Source organism: Choloepus didactylus, chromosome 8 (assembly GCF_015220235.1).
Source record: "Choloepus didactylus isolate mChoDid1 chromosome 8, mChoDid1.pri, whole genome shotgun sequence".
NCBI lineage: Eukaryota > Metazoa > Chordata > Mammalia > Pilosa > Megalonychidae > Choloepus > Choloepus didactylus.
The window spans coordinates 52,612,705-52,627,926 of NC_051314.1; the positions used below are offsets into that span (position 1 = coordinate 52,612,705).

The 15,222-nt window shown below is 35.1% G+C and overlaps 1 protein-coding gene across 4 annotated transcripts in view; it reads right to left on the bottom strand.

The window, feature by feature from the left end:
- NAV3 (neuron navigator 3) overlaps positions 1-15,222 on the bottom strand; it is an 855,568-nt gene that overhangs the window by 52,649 nt on the left and 787,697 nt on the right. For all 4 annotated transcript variants that reach the window (XM_037846473.1, XM_037846472.1, XM_037846475.1 and 1 more), the window contains one exon: positions 3,133-3,216. In XM_037846473.1, the coding sequence (XP_037702401.1) occupies positions 3,133-3,216 (84 nt within the window). The remainder of the gene's footprint in view (positions 1-3,132; positions 3,217-15,222) is intronic.

A 15,222-nucleotide genomic window follows, 5' to 3' on the forward strand; every position in this document is an offset into this window, starting at 1 on the left:
TATAATTTTCTGCCTTCGGAATTACTCATACATATCTTTTCTTTCTTACCAGGCAGAAAGTGGTCTGACAGACAAATTTGGCAAAAGAAGTAGTGTGATTTGGCATCTGGATACAATGAAAATTGTTAGGTGTTCAAGGGAGTGATTCTGGTCTATAGCCAAATTAAAATTTCAATGCAGTTTTCAGTTGAATAATACCATGTGATTGTTGAAAATAACACACTTTGAAGTCAGAAGAAGGCAGAAAGCTATGATTTGCATCTTAGGTAGGGTAATCTATTTTTTAAGTATGTAACCAAGATCACGCAACCACCTTGACTTTGGTTATCTCACGCATTAATGTCCCACCCTACTCCCCAACTTCCTCAATCTCAGCTTTACTTTTTTCAATGGCATCACCTAAAATAGCCTATGTTTTAATTATATTTTTAAATCATCATTTGCTGCCTACTAGATGGACATACATTCTGTTTTGTTGCTTGCTGTATTCTCAGCAGTGAAATAGTATCTCATAGACAGTAGGCATTCAATATAAATTTGATGAATGACCAAATGGATAAATGAACCTTGGGACTCCAGGAACAGAGTTTGAAAACCTCTAGTCTATATTCTCTAAGATTTTACCCAGGACTTTCAGATCGCCAGAGAATAATATACCCTTTTTATCTCAATTCCTCGAAGAAATGCCTTTACTGAAAATATGATTACATGTTATGCCCTCAGCTTTTAGGAAATGTCCATTTGTACAGTGATTTTGTCTGTTGTTATTCCATGACCCAATTTAAGCACTCTTGCAATAAATTCCTCCGTGAATTCAGTGCCCAAATTTTCCGACTCTTCAATCTAAATTATTCTCTTCTGGTCAGAAAATGGGAACTAAACATGCCAAGCAATCTCCCTTTGTGCCCTAGCCTCCTTAACATTCAATTAAGTTCAGTGCTTTGCAGAAGCAATTGTCTAGACTCAGGCATCAAGTTGGATACATTCCTCTACCCCTTTTTGTTAGATTCTGTCATTTTTATTTGAATTTTGTAATTTCATAGGCCACTCAAAACCACTTTGGAAATAAGCAAGCTATAAAACTCAGATTAATAAATAAAATAAAATAGTTACTAACATTGTTGCATGTGTACAGCTTTTATTTAGAATGGGTGTCACTTTATTTTCAGTTAAACAAATGTTAAGGACAATCTCAGACTGTGGTATTGTCTGAGAAAATTTCATAATTTTGACAATGTTATTTTAAAGATGTGAGCACACAATTATGAAACTCCTTTGAGTGTAGAAGTGCATTTTAAAATATTCAGACATTATTCATAGGCATTATAAATTAATCTACCTGTATATTTTTCCAACATCTATGAGAATATTTACTTATAAATATACAAGAGTTGAAAGTAAAAATCTACCAATTTTGTCTTAAAAATTATTGAGACCTCAATAATAACCTTGCTTTCCAATATATCTTGCATTTGACCAATGATGAATTTAGTTTATCTTATATTTTTCAAGGGAAAAAAAGAGAAATTTCAAGGAAGATATTTGTTGATTGTCTACTGTGTGTCATGTTATCAAGTATCTCACTCAATTCTCCTAATGATTTTACAAGGTAGTTATTATAATCCTCATCCTTTAAATGATGAATTGGAGTTTCAGAAAGATTAGATAATCTTGGTCAAGATTACACAGCTCTTAAGAAAATACGGCCAGGATTCATACTCAGGTTTACTGAGTGCCAATGCCTATATTCTTTTCTACCTGGCTACCCTAAATGGTCTAGTAATCCTACTTGCTGGGTTGTCATGTCACATATTGAGGTGGCAAACTGCACACACAAAAAATAATAAAATAAAATAAAATAAAATAAAATAAAATAAAATAAAATAAAATATCTAAGCTCAAAAGGAGTTTGTCAGCTGCCCTTCTAGTAAAGGTTTGACAGGGATGGATAGTGTTTTCTTTACAGGCAGGGAGTATCTATGAAATAGAAGAATTGGAGATAAGAGGAAAATAGAATGCAGCATGCTAATTAAATCAGACAATTATAGGAATTTTAAATTTTCTCCTTTGATTTAATTGGACTATTTCATTTTTTAACGCTTTTTATAAAAATCGTGAACTTTCAAAATTTAGTAATACATGCTAGTTCTATAAAGCTAGTAGCATACTTTACAGAAGCTAAAGACAAAATTGAAGTCATCCCTATGGATAGATATAGGAATTGATTAGGAAAATATGCAAAAAATTTAGGTTATGGATCTCTTCATAATTAGATGAAAACCGTGGGCAATACCCACATTGTGTACCTGTGTGGTCTTTACAAACAATTTTAAACAATTCCAGAGGCTTTGCCTGTTTGACACCCATCCAAGGACCCAGGTTAAAACCACCTGAACTAAATGGCAGAAAGATAAGTTACTGTGATCAGAAGGAAAGTGATCAGATTATTTCATGGCAGCTTCAGCATTTCTGATGCATCTGCCTTTGTGAACTAAATTCTTTGTTCTTTGTCTTTTCATATTCCTGTTTCCACACCATAAAATCCTTTGAGTTTACTTTAAAGCTTTTGATATAACTTAAATAACTCTATTTCAAAGGCAGCATGCTCCAGACGCCAACTCATCCTTTTCATTCCAAAATTACACAGGACTGTACCCTGTCCCATGGCTGCTGAAACTGAAAGCTCCTTAGTTTGTAGAGTCCTTAATATTTATTCCAGGCCTCTTTCCTGGTCTCTCATTCTATGACCATGATCTATAACTGGGCTTATAGAAAATGCATCTGTGAAAATTCTTATCACAGTGGAATTTTTGTCAACTGCATAACAAATTGTTCCTAGAATATTCTAACTCTTCTCCCATACAACTGTCTCTTAACATTTGGTATTCTTTTAATAGTTTCAGTGTGAAGCAAAAGAATAGACTGCCTAGGAAAAACTTCATGTGTGTTTTCCAATATGGATTACCTGAATCATAAATCTTTAAAATTAAAATTTAAAAAGTAAAGGTATTATCATCTCATTTTTTCCAATTTTGTGTAGAATGGATGCTTAATAGCATCTCAGGTATTGTTTAAACATCCTATGCAAATTGCCATATTCTCTCAAGCCCCAGTAACAATTCCTGAGCATACCTTCTGTTCCGCTGTCATAGTTAGACTTTGCAACCGGCCAGTCATATTCCCTAAACTCTTTTCAAAAGCTGCAACGAGGTGAGCCTGTGAACAAAAAGATAAGAGTACATTTTAAATGTCAGAATCTTCTGTGGATGGATGAAAACCTAAATTTCACAAAATGTTTAATTTCAGGTATTCTAACTCTTTAAATACCATGACCATCCTGGTTTGCTCTCAGATGATGACTCTCCTTTAACACAAACCTCCATTTACTATTTCTAAACTTCAGCTTTTTAAACTCAGTGTTTCAGTCTCTTGACATTTCAAGCTGAAAGGCTTTTGCAAATAAAATACCTTATGATTTGCACGTCATGGAAGGATTTGACACTCAAAATTCTGAATTAAATTCTGAGTTGACATATTTTTTTAGACTTAAAGCTCAGAAGGAGGCCACTGTAATAGTTGACGGGTAAATGTTCATCATTTTGAATCTTCCATGATGACCTTTGAAGATATTGTTAGCTATTCTATTGCAATAATATTCTCCTTCAAGTGTGAGACATTTGCTGACAGCACTAACATTATTCTTCCTCTTTTTCTACTTACAAAGACTTGAATCAAAAAGAGTTGTCTTCATTTTCCAAGCTCTTTTCAATATATGGGCTTTTCTCTCTACTTTATTCCCTTTAACTAAGGAAGTACAGGTAGGCCAGCTAGAAATAATACTCAGTCATATTTTATTTAACATTAAGCTTTTGTGGCTTTGGGTTTTATTTTAAATTTCAGAAAATTATATATATTGCAGACTATAACCATAGCTTGTATGATTAGGTAGTGTTTGACCGTCTTAGCACAGCTCTAAAATAGGACAATTACTATTGACTTGCCATTATGCAACACAACTTGAATCACAGAATGTTAAGCACAATGAAGTGTTTCCATCTTTCACCGTCACTTTGGGTAGAAATACAGATATGCTATCTCAGATTGTTAAAACTTTCTTGGACCCTAAAAGGATATGATGATAGAATATTTACAACCCATAATCTAATGAATTACCTGTGGGGCAGAATTTGGCAATCTTTGGCAAAAGAGACTTTTTTTAGAGAATGAGTAAGAGGACTCCAATAAATCATACAATAAATACACCTCCTTGTAGCTATAGCAGAGCAGGAAGAATGAAGCACTCACATACTATTAGACGGATCACAAGAGTTGAAGAATTAGGGCATTAGAAGTTTATTGCATGATTATTAATGGCCAGTATGTACAAGTCCCTTATTTTAGCATCATAATACGAAGTTATCTTTGTTCCTAGCTCATCCTGGTTGCCTTTCTTTACCTGACACTGCAATACAGGGAAGCATCATTTGTAGAAAATACTTCCAGTACTCTTCAGTCCATCAAGACAACTTATGTTCTCATTCTCTCTCTATCTCTCAGAATTAGACTCCAAGGTTTGTTAGCAGATTTAATTGGATAAATAGCACTCTAAGAAAAAAGAGGAATAACATCTTGTAGTTTAAAATTTCTCAATGATAAGGAATGTCAGAATATTGGAATTACTACCACCAGAAATTAGCATAAGGATAATTTTTTTTAAGTTTCTCTCTCTCTTTTTTTAAAATTGTGAGTGAAATCCCAAACATATAGAAATGTGAACAAAATGAAAAAATATATCTCAGTGATTAATTACATAGTCAACATTCAGGTACCTACCAGCCAGGTCAAGAAATAGGACATTTCAAGACTCCATGAGCCCTCTATCACTTTCCAATCCTGTTTCCTCCCAAAGATAACCACTATGTGACTTTTGTGGTAATTCTTTTCTTGATTTTCTTTATAGTTTCACCACCTAAGCCTGCATTCCCAAACCCTATATTCTAGTTTTGCCTATTAAAATGTTATCTAGCAGAGAACCTAAGATGGCGGCTAGGACAGACAGGGCAAAAAAACACTGCCATGAAAAATACTAGATAAAAGCCAGAAAGTGACCCAGAACACCAGTTCCAGCAATGCGCCAGCTGGACAAGGTCTGCTAAATCCACAAGGACCATGCAATTGATGAAACAGGGAGTCTGAGTTCTGAAACGAGTTAGTAAGACTGCTGAATATCCAGCAGCCATGCTGCGGTGTGGGGAAACCATGGGTTGGCATTTGGAGGTGGACTAGTTCTTTTTTAAAAAACCCAAAAGTGGCTGCTGATACAGCAGCGAGAACCACACAGTGAAGCGTGGCAGGAACAGGCTGTGCGAATGCTTCAATATCTGGCATGGAAGATGGCCTTTCATGCACCCACTGCTAATTGTCTCAGAGTGAGGCAGGCAGAAGTGAGCCAAAAGGGGAAAACAACCATGCCCCTTGCAGCCATCTTCCTGGTGGGCTGGGAGCACTCCTGCCCGGCGCCAGAGCCATAGCCCAGAGCTGTGCCAAAAAACCCAGTGTGACAGGAAGTGTTTCCAGCAACACACGCACACGCCACAATATCGGGAGTGGACAATAGCCTTTCGTGCACCCACAGTTAATTGTCCCAGAGTTGGGAAGGCGGAGCTCTGCAAAAAGGGGGAAATTAACAAGCCTCATACGGTCATCCTTACAGCAGGCTGGGAACGCACCTACACGGCCTGGCGGCCCAGAACTTCCCTTGAGGGACAGCGTGCATTTGTGATGTAGCACAACCTTCCCTCAGCAGAGGCCCTAGAAGGGCATGGCTTGGAAGAGGGACCCACTCAGAAATCCCAGGGATCTACGCTAATACCAAGGACTTGTGGGTCAGCAGCAGAGACAATCTGTGGTGAGACTGAAATGAAGGTTTAGACTCTTGCAACAGCCTTAAATCTCTAGGAACACCTGGGAGGTTTGATTATCAAAGCTGCCCTCCCTCCCTAACCACTCCGACACGTGTCCCACATTCAGGGTGGACATCATCAACAACACACCCAAACTTGGTGCACCAATTGGACCCCATAAGAATCAGACCCCTACACATCACAAAGACAAAGTTGGGGAGAACTGACTTGAGGGGAACAGGTTACCCACAGCTGGTTAATTAGAGAAAGTGTACGCCACCAAGCTGTAGATCTGACAAATTAGAGATTAGGCTTTGAATAATCCTGCACATCCTAAAAGAACACTATCAAGTAAAGCAAATGCCACAGAGGCGAAAAACAACAGAAAATCTTAAAGCATATGAAAAAACCAGATGATATGGATAACCCAAACCCAAACACCCAAAACAAAAGATCAGAGGAGATACAGTACTTGGAGCAATTAATCAAAGAACTAAAGACAAACAACGAGAGCATGGCACAGGATATAAAGGACATGAAGTAGAGCATGGCACAGGATATAAAGAACATGAAGAAGACTCTAGAAGAGCATAAAGAAGAAATTGCAAGAGTAAATAAAAAAATAGATGATCTTATGGAAATAAAAGAAACTATTGACCAAATTAAAAAGATTCTGGATACTCACAGTACAAGACTAGAGGAAGCTGAACAACGAATCAGCAACCTCGAGGACCACAGAACAGAAAATGAAAGAACAAAAGAAAGAATGGGGAAAAAAATCAAAAAAATTGAAACGGACCTCAGGGATATAATAGATAAAATAAAACGTCCAAATATAAGACTCATTGGTGTCCCGGAAGGTGAAGAGAAGGGTAAAGGTCTAGAAAGAGTATTCAAAGAAATTGTTGGGGAAAACTTCCAAACCTTCTACACAGTATAAATACACAAAGCATAAATGCCCAGAGAACTCCAAATAGAAAAAATCCAAATAAACCCATTCCAAGACATATTTGGATCATACTGTCAAATACTGAGGAGAAGGAGCAAGTTCTGAAAACAGCAAGAGAAAAGCAATTCACCACATACAAAGAAAACAACGTAAGACTAAGTAGTGACTACTCAGCAGCCACCATTGAGGTGAGAAGGCAATGTCATGACATATTTAAAATTCTGAGTGAGAAAAATTTCCAACCAAGAATACTTTATCCAGAAAAGCTCTCCTTCAAATTTGAGGGAGAGCGTAAATTTTTCACAGACAAACAAATGCTGAGAGATTTTGCTAATAAAAGACATGCCCTACTTCAGATACTAAAGAGAGCCCTACCAACAGAGAAACAAAGAAAGGAGAGAGAGAGATGGAGAAAGGTTTAGTACTAAAGAGATTCAATACTGGTTCATTAAAGGACAATAAGAGAGAGAGGGAAAAAATATATCTGACAAACATAAACCAAAGGATAGGATGGCTGATTCAAGAAATGCCTTCACAGTAATAACGTTGAGTGTAAATGGATTAAACTCCCCAATTAAAAGATATAGATTGGCAGAATGGATCAAAAAATATGAACCATCAATATGTTGCATACAAGAGACTCATCTTAGACACACGGACACAAAGAAATTGAAAGTGAAAGGATGGAAAAAATATTTCATGTAAGCTACAGCCAAAAGAAAGCAGGAGTAGCAATATTAAGCTCAGATAAAATAGACTTTAAATGCAAGGATGTTATGAGAGACAAAGAAGGCCACTACATACTAATATAAGGCGCAATTCAACAAGAAGAAATAACAATCATAAACGTTTATGCACCCAATCATGGTGCCACAAAATACATGAGACAAACACTGGCAAAACTAAAGGATGCAATGGATGTTTCCACAATAATTGTGGGAGACTTCAACACATCACTCTCTCCTACAGATAGATCAACCACACAGAAGACCAATAAGAAAACTGAAAACCTAAACAATCAGATAAATGAATTTGATTTAACAGACATATATAGAACATTACATCCCAAATCACCAGGATACACATTCTCCTCTGGTGATCACGGGACTTTCTCCAGAATAGTCCATATGCTGGGACATAAACCAAGCCTCAATAAATTTTCAAATAAAACTGAAATTATTCAAAGCACATTCTCTGACCACAATGAAATATAATTAGAAGGCAATAACCACCAGAGACTTAGAAAATTCACAAACACCTGGAGGTTAAACAATATACTCCTAAAGTAAATGGTTTATAATGTAGAATGTAGGGGAACTAGTGATAGAGAGCAATTAATGAAGGGAGAACAACAACCCAATAAGAACAGATAAGTTATCATGGGTAAATTTAACGTTCTGGGAATGCCCAGGAATGACTATGGTTTGCTAATTTCTTATGGGTATGGTAAGAACAAGTTCACAGAAATGTTGCTATATTAGGTTATTTTCTTGGGGTAGAATAGGAACATGTTGGACTCCCTTGTTATGGTTTGTTTGAAAATTTTTTTTATTGTAAGTTTTTTTAATTTTATTTTTTGATATAGTTGATTTAAAAAAAAAAGTTAATTAAAAAAAATGAAAAAAATATGCAGAGCCCCCTTGAAGAGCTGGTGGAGAATGCAGGGGTGTTGGGCTCCCCCACCTTGATGGTTGCTGATGTGCTCACAGACATAGGGGACTGGTGGTTTGATGGGCTGAGCCCTCTATCACAGGATTTGCCCTTGGGAAGACTGTTGCTGCAAAGGAGAGGCTAGGCCTCCCTATTATTATGCCTAAGAGCCTCCTTCTGAATGCCTCTTTGTTGCTCAGAGGTGGTCCTCTCTCTCCAGCTAAGACAACTTGGCAGGTGAAATCACTGCCCTCCCCCCCATGTGGGATAGGACACCCAGGGTAGTGAATCCCCCTGGCAACATGGAATATGACTCCCGGCGAGGAATGCAGACCCGGCATCATGGGATGGAGAACATCTTCTTGACCAAAAGGGGGATGTGAAAGGAAATGAAATAAGCTTCAGTGGCAGAGAGATTCCAAAAGGAGCCGAGAGGTCACTCTGGTGGGGACTCTTACGTACACTTTAGACAACCCTTTTTAGGTTCTAATGAATTGGAATAGCTAGCAGTAAATACCTGAAACTATCAAACTACAATCCAGAACTCGTGAATCTTGAAGACGATTGTATAAAAATGTAGCTTATGAGGGGTGACAATGTGATTAAGAAAGCCATATGGACCACACGCCCTCTATCTTGTTTATGGATGGATGAGTGAACAAATGGGGGAAGGGGGGAAAAAAGGGAAAAGAGGCACCCAGTGTTCTTTTTTGCTTTGATTTTTTTTTTTCACTTTGATTTTTATTCTTATTGTTTTTCTGTGTGTGGTAATGAAGGTGCCAGGAATTAATTTTGGTGATGGATGCACAGCTGTGTGGTGGTGCTGTAAACAGTTGAATGTAGGCTTTGTTTTGTATGACTGCATGGTGTGTGAACATGTCTTGGTAGATATGAATTAAAAAAAAAATGTTACCTAAGTGGAATCATATGCTATGATTATTTTGTTACTTTTCTTTTTGCTTAATATTATGTTTATGAGATTCATCTATGTTATGAGCACCAGGAGTTAACTTTTTGGTAAAGCATCCCTACTTCTGAATTTACCATAGCTTATTTGCCCATGATGGCAATTTTTGTTGATTCTAGTTCAGGCTATTAGATATACCACTGTAAACATACAATGAATTATTAAGATCTAAAACTAAACTAGCTTGTTTTCTTTTAAGTCAGAAAAATTCTAGTAGAAAGCCTTTGCTAGTATTTACTAAATGAAATGCAACATTCTACTCAATTTTGCAAATTTTAAATCTCTCAAAGTGGTGTATTGTAAAGTTTTATTGTTGAATTGTGAGTCCTTGAATATATAAACTTGAAGAAACTTGTCACTTTACCTTTTGGCCATGTTTTACCAGTTTAATAGGAGCTTAAAAACTGACAAGTTTTTAAACTGTATAAAATAGATTGCTTAAATTTTGAGGCTACAATTAAATAGAAAATATTTACCATTAGAATGTCAGTTTTCAATCCCTGGAAAAGTTGCTTTTCATTAATTATTCACAAAAATATCTTATAACTGGTTACAAAAGAACATTTCAATTTGAGCTATATTCTTCTCAATTTAAAGTATGTTAAGAGTATGTTTGTAGAATACTGCTTTGAATTTATGCCACTTTGGCTTAATTAATCAGATTAATTCTGCTATTTTTGAAGTAATAAAATGTTAGGTTTCTCACCAAATGGGATAGATGGTAAGGGAGTAATAGAGGGAAATAACGGGAAAATTTTTTCTACCAATGATAATGAGGTGAAAATAGAAAGTAAAATTTAAAAATATTGGACAATATATCTTGTCTGAAAAATATGAGGCTTTTCAAAAAGTATAGATTTTTAGGGGGGTTATTAATCATAGTTTACTTGGTTCTGACTTCTCTTTTAGCAGTTGCATAATTTTCAGGCCAAAGTAAAATTGTATCCATAAGATGATGAATAGTCCCTGACTTTTGTCAGTTGCAGTCCGTCAAGGTAATGAAACAGAGAATACTATTACATTACTTAAGGGAAGATATTTTAAATATATACTATTTTAAATTTTGGAATCACACAAAGTGATCTGAGTAGACATGTAAAGAGAGTTATTGCTATGCTAAATAATAAGATGACATCATTTTGCATAACTGCATTGCATTTTTTTTCCACAGATAATTGACTAACAGTCCATCTACCAAATAAAAAATAGTCCAAAATTTAAATCCATGTTTATCTTTAGATAGAAATATATAAATACATAAAATAAGACTTCACATATGAAAATCAGCAGTTAGATGAACCAAGAATGATTCTGGAACTCTATCATAAATAAGGTTTCATATTTCTTTTACACTGTTTAAAATTGTCTTTTCAATGTTTGTCACAGTTGGCATGCACAAAATAGTTTTCTCTTAGAAGAGATGCAGGAGAGCAAGAGTAACTGCCCGGTTATATAAAAATATTAAGTAGGGCAAAGAAGTAGGACATAGTCCCAAGTGAAATAACACTTGAGAGACTTTTGGTTAAAAGATGTATGAGCTGAAAGGCAAAAAAGTACCTTTTGTTTGGTGACATATTCAGTGATATTTTTGAAAAATGTTAGTAATAACCCTTTTAGTGTCCATTTCCAAATTATCTAAGAGACGAGATTTGTAATGATAAAGTATATGTAAAAACAGAACAAAACAAAACAAGTAAAGGTATCCCTCCTGTCTTGGCTGCAGGAAAGTATGGGGGCGAGGCCCCAGGGTACCTGCTGATTGTACGAGGTGAGATGTGGAGGTGAGATGTGAGCTGCCATCTGTTACTGCCTATTGAGGAGGAGATCTGTTTTCTTGCTGTTCGTTGGTGGGGTATTGATTCAGAGGAGGCAGCTAATAGCCCTTGCCCACATACACTGTCTCCTTTCTAAAGACATCCTGATAGAATAGTGTTACAATCTTCCTGCATCTTTATGGAGCTTTGATCAGGGCAATTTTACAATTGGGAGGGAAAGGTTCATTCTGTCAGTCAAATGAGAGGCTGATATGACCGGACATTTTTCTGTCTTAAAACTCCCTACTTTTAACAAAGAAAAAAAAAGCATTTTATCAGAGCAGCAGATGAGGTTGATTTTAAAATTAAAATACAGATTGTGGTGAGAATTCCATATAAATATACTCATATCAGATCAAACTTATCAGCTGCAAGAAATACCCAAAATTAAGGGAAAGCATTTAAGTCCTGATAGAATTATTCATATTATTATTACGTAAAAATGAATACTGGACACAAAAATGATTATTAAACAAAAATTAACAGATAATGATATTCTCCCCCAAACCAAACTCATTGTAATTAGTCATTATAAATTATGGCTATTACATTTCTATGCAACAACCCTCATTGCAAATATCTCAGTCACATTTAACCAAAAGGTAAAATGTTTACTTGTAAGCTGAAAAAACTAATAAATAAATAAAAGGCTTCATCCTAATTCCAAATAGGAACTGTAAATTTAAAAATAAATCTTGATTTATATTGAAAAAATTTTATACAGAAATAATTTTATATATAGTCCCGATGACTAATTTAATTTATAGACATGTATGTTTAAAAACACACATACACACACATACATATATATATATATATATTTAAAAGATCAACAGAAATTAACCCAGAGGAAATGAAATGAAAAACACTACGAAAGAAGTTTAAGCACTGTATTTCTCAGAACCAAGAAAAAGTCAAGTGTTAAATAATTTTTTATGGTTCACTATGGTCCTTGAAACCACATGATAAAAAGAATGATTAAGAGAAGTAGTACAAGATGATCTGTAGTTAATACTGGACTTATGAGTAATTCAAATTCCAGTATGAGTGAAGGAGATTTTCCCTTAAAAACACAAATGGACGTTAAGTATACAAGACTCCATCCTTGTAGCTGGAATACCATAAAAATGTTTAAAATAAGAATAACATTCAACTCATTTTATGAAAATTTATACATGCATCCATTTGTATTATTTCTCTTTATATTTTTTACTCTAATATTTAATCTTAGAGTGAATTTTAATAAACTGCTTTATTTACAGAAGATAATCCATATCCTCATTATCTGAATCTTTTGACTTTTATCTTTTCACATAATCAGCAAATAACTTTATCTTATGATAAAAAGCTTCATGGTGATTAAGGTTAAAACTCCCTGGAAATTAAAAACCATACATCTTTTTGAAAAATTGTGGTAGATCTTCAAGGTGATTTTTAGTTTAAATTTTTACTTTTTTGTTTTGAAATGATTCACAAGAAGTTTGAAAGACAGAAGAGAGAGTTCCCTTATATGCTTCATCTAGTTTTTCCCAGTGGTTACATCTTATAATATGATAGTACAATATAAAAACCAGGAATTTAATGTAGTACACATATGTGGAATCACATATGTATATTCAAGTAACCAACACTTCAATCAAGATACAAAATCATTCCATCACCACAAATATCTCCCTCTTCCTGCCCCTTTATAGTCACACACAGCACTCACAATCCCACCATCCTCATCCTAATCCCTGGCAACAACTAATCTGTTCTCCTTTTCTATAATTTTGGTATTTTGAAGTATTATATAAATGGAATTACACAATATGTGACCTTTTGAAAGTGGTTCTCTTCACTCAGCATATTGCCTTTGATATACATTTAAATTCTAAGTATCAATAATCATTTATTTTTAATGTTGATTAGTATTCCATGCGATGGATATATCTCAGCATGTTTATCTTTTTACCCATTAAGAGACATTTTGGTTCTTTCCAGTCTGTTGACTATCAAAATAAAGCTGTTATAAAAAGTTATATTTAGGTTTTTGTGTGAATCTGAAGTGATTTGAGAAGAATTACAAAATACATTCCAAAGTTAAAAAAAAAATGAAAAAAGATGTATATTTGCTCACTTCTATGTGCAAACTTTATGTCAGATATGGCTGGGGAAAGTTGGGGATATTTGGTCATCTTCTCTGAGGCTAGTACTTTTTTAAACAAAAGCATGTATTTATGTATTTGACACTGCTTCCTCTAATTGTGTTTCTTACCCTCCTTTTTTTTTACTCATCATTATTCCCCTAGGGAGACATCATAGATATTTTTTTCCTAATGAGTCCCTTCTCCCATGTGATTTTAATATCACAAATGTTCTACAGATCTGCTTAAGTACTATATGTATATCTATGTGTTATATATAAAAAGTATAAGATTGTTTTTCACTACCCAAGAACCAATTTTCACCCTGTTGGTTTTAACATCAACCTTTAGCTGGGCATGCATCTTGTAAGATCATAAAAACATAGCAATGGAAATAGTGAGGCATGCATGATTAGAGCAGTAATGGTAGGTAGCCAGTGGGTTGGTTACCATCTTTTTAAAGTGCTTTTTCCCCTTTCTAACAATGGCACAGAGTTGACCCCAAGGGCTGTCTCCCTATGTTAGAATCTGGTTCCTCTTCTCTATGTGTGTGTGTACAAGCCTTCTCAAGGATATATCATATGCATACATACAGGGTCATATGATAGAAAAATGTTGAAAAGACATGCAGGAAACCCACTGACCATGATTGGGAATGGGAGTCTCAGAGGAGAAAACAAGCATATATTCTTATTAAACACTCTTTATAATCTGGGTTTTGTTTTAGTTTTGATGGTATGCATGTATTACACTTTAGTTGGAAATAGTTAAAACTTACTGGTATATCAGCCCAAATTACATTATGCAGAGTAGCTATATATTTGCAATATCTGAGTTATGTGACTAAGCTCACCTAAGAGATATTCAAAAAATAAAATAAAACACTGAACAATAGTTCAAGGCATTTTTAAGTGGCTGAACAACCCAATTCATGGAATCTATCACCGAGCCTTTCTCACTGCAGATAAACACAATCCAGCATATTTTTGGCAAATATATCATTTTATGTAATCTTGGTACAAATCCCCCTACTTAGACAGGAATGTTTTATGCTACCACACATCTAGCCCAAATTATAAAATTCACAGCTGCCTCTGAACGATTTCTTTAAGAGTTACTCTTAGAAATACAATATGGCTTAAATAATACTATTATCTTTCAGTATCATCAAAAATTTTTCTAAAACAGCTATTATTTTTAGGTATTTTGTAACAACTTCTATTAAAAAATACAATCTGAAATAATTTTATTTTTCCCAAAGTTGAAAAGATAAAATCAATTCAAGTCCACTGCTTAAATGAATACATTGTGAGTGAAATAACTTGCTTATAATTTAAGGTACACAATGAAAAGGAAAAAAGAAAATGCAAGCTTTTTACCATTAAAACGTCTCCTGTTCTAATTATACAGAGCCAGCCTACACCTGCTCATTCTTGAGAGGTCATCCTTTGTCTAAGAGAAAACAAAACTTAATAGAATTGTCTTGTTGAGAGGAGGGGTAGTTGGCAGGGAACAGGCCCAACGCAAAGCAGCACAGCAGAACCAAGCAGACTAATGAAGCTGAGGGTACAGGACATAAGGCAAAATAGAGGTAGCTTCCTTACTCTTCACCGTAGCTTCTAACTCTATTGTTCCCTAGGTCAAGGCACAATACCACACATTGCCTTTTATTATTCTGCACCCACTCTGAGAACTCCCTGGCACATGGAAGAATATTCAATATATGTTAATGTAATAGATGGTCTCCATTGTGATCATTTTTGCCATTCCGGGCTTCTCTGGAGCTGGTACAAGTGTATCCGTTTAGATGGCT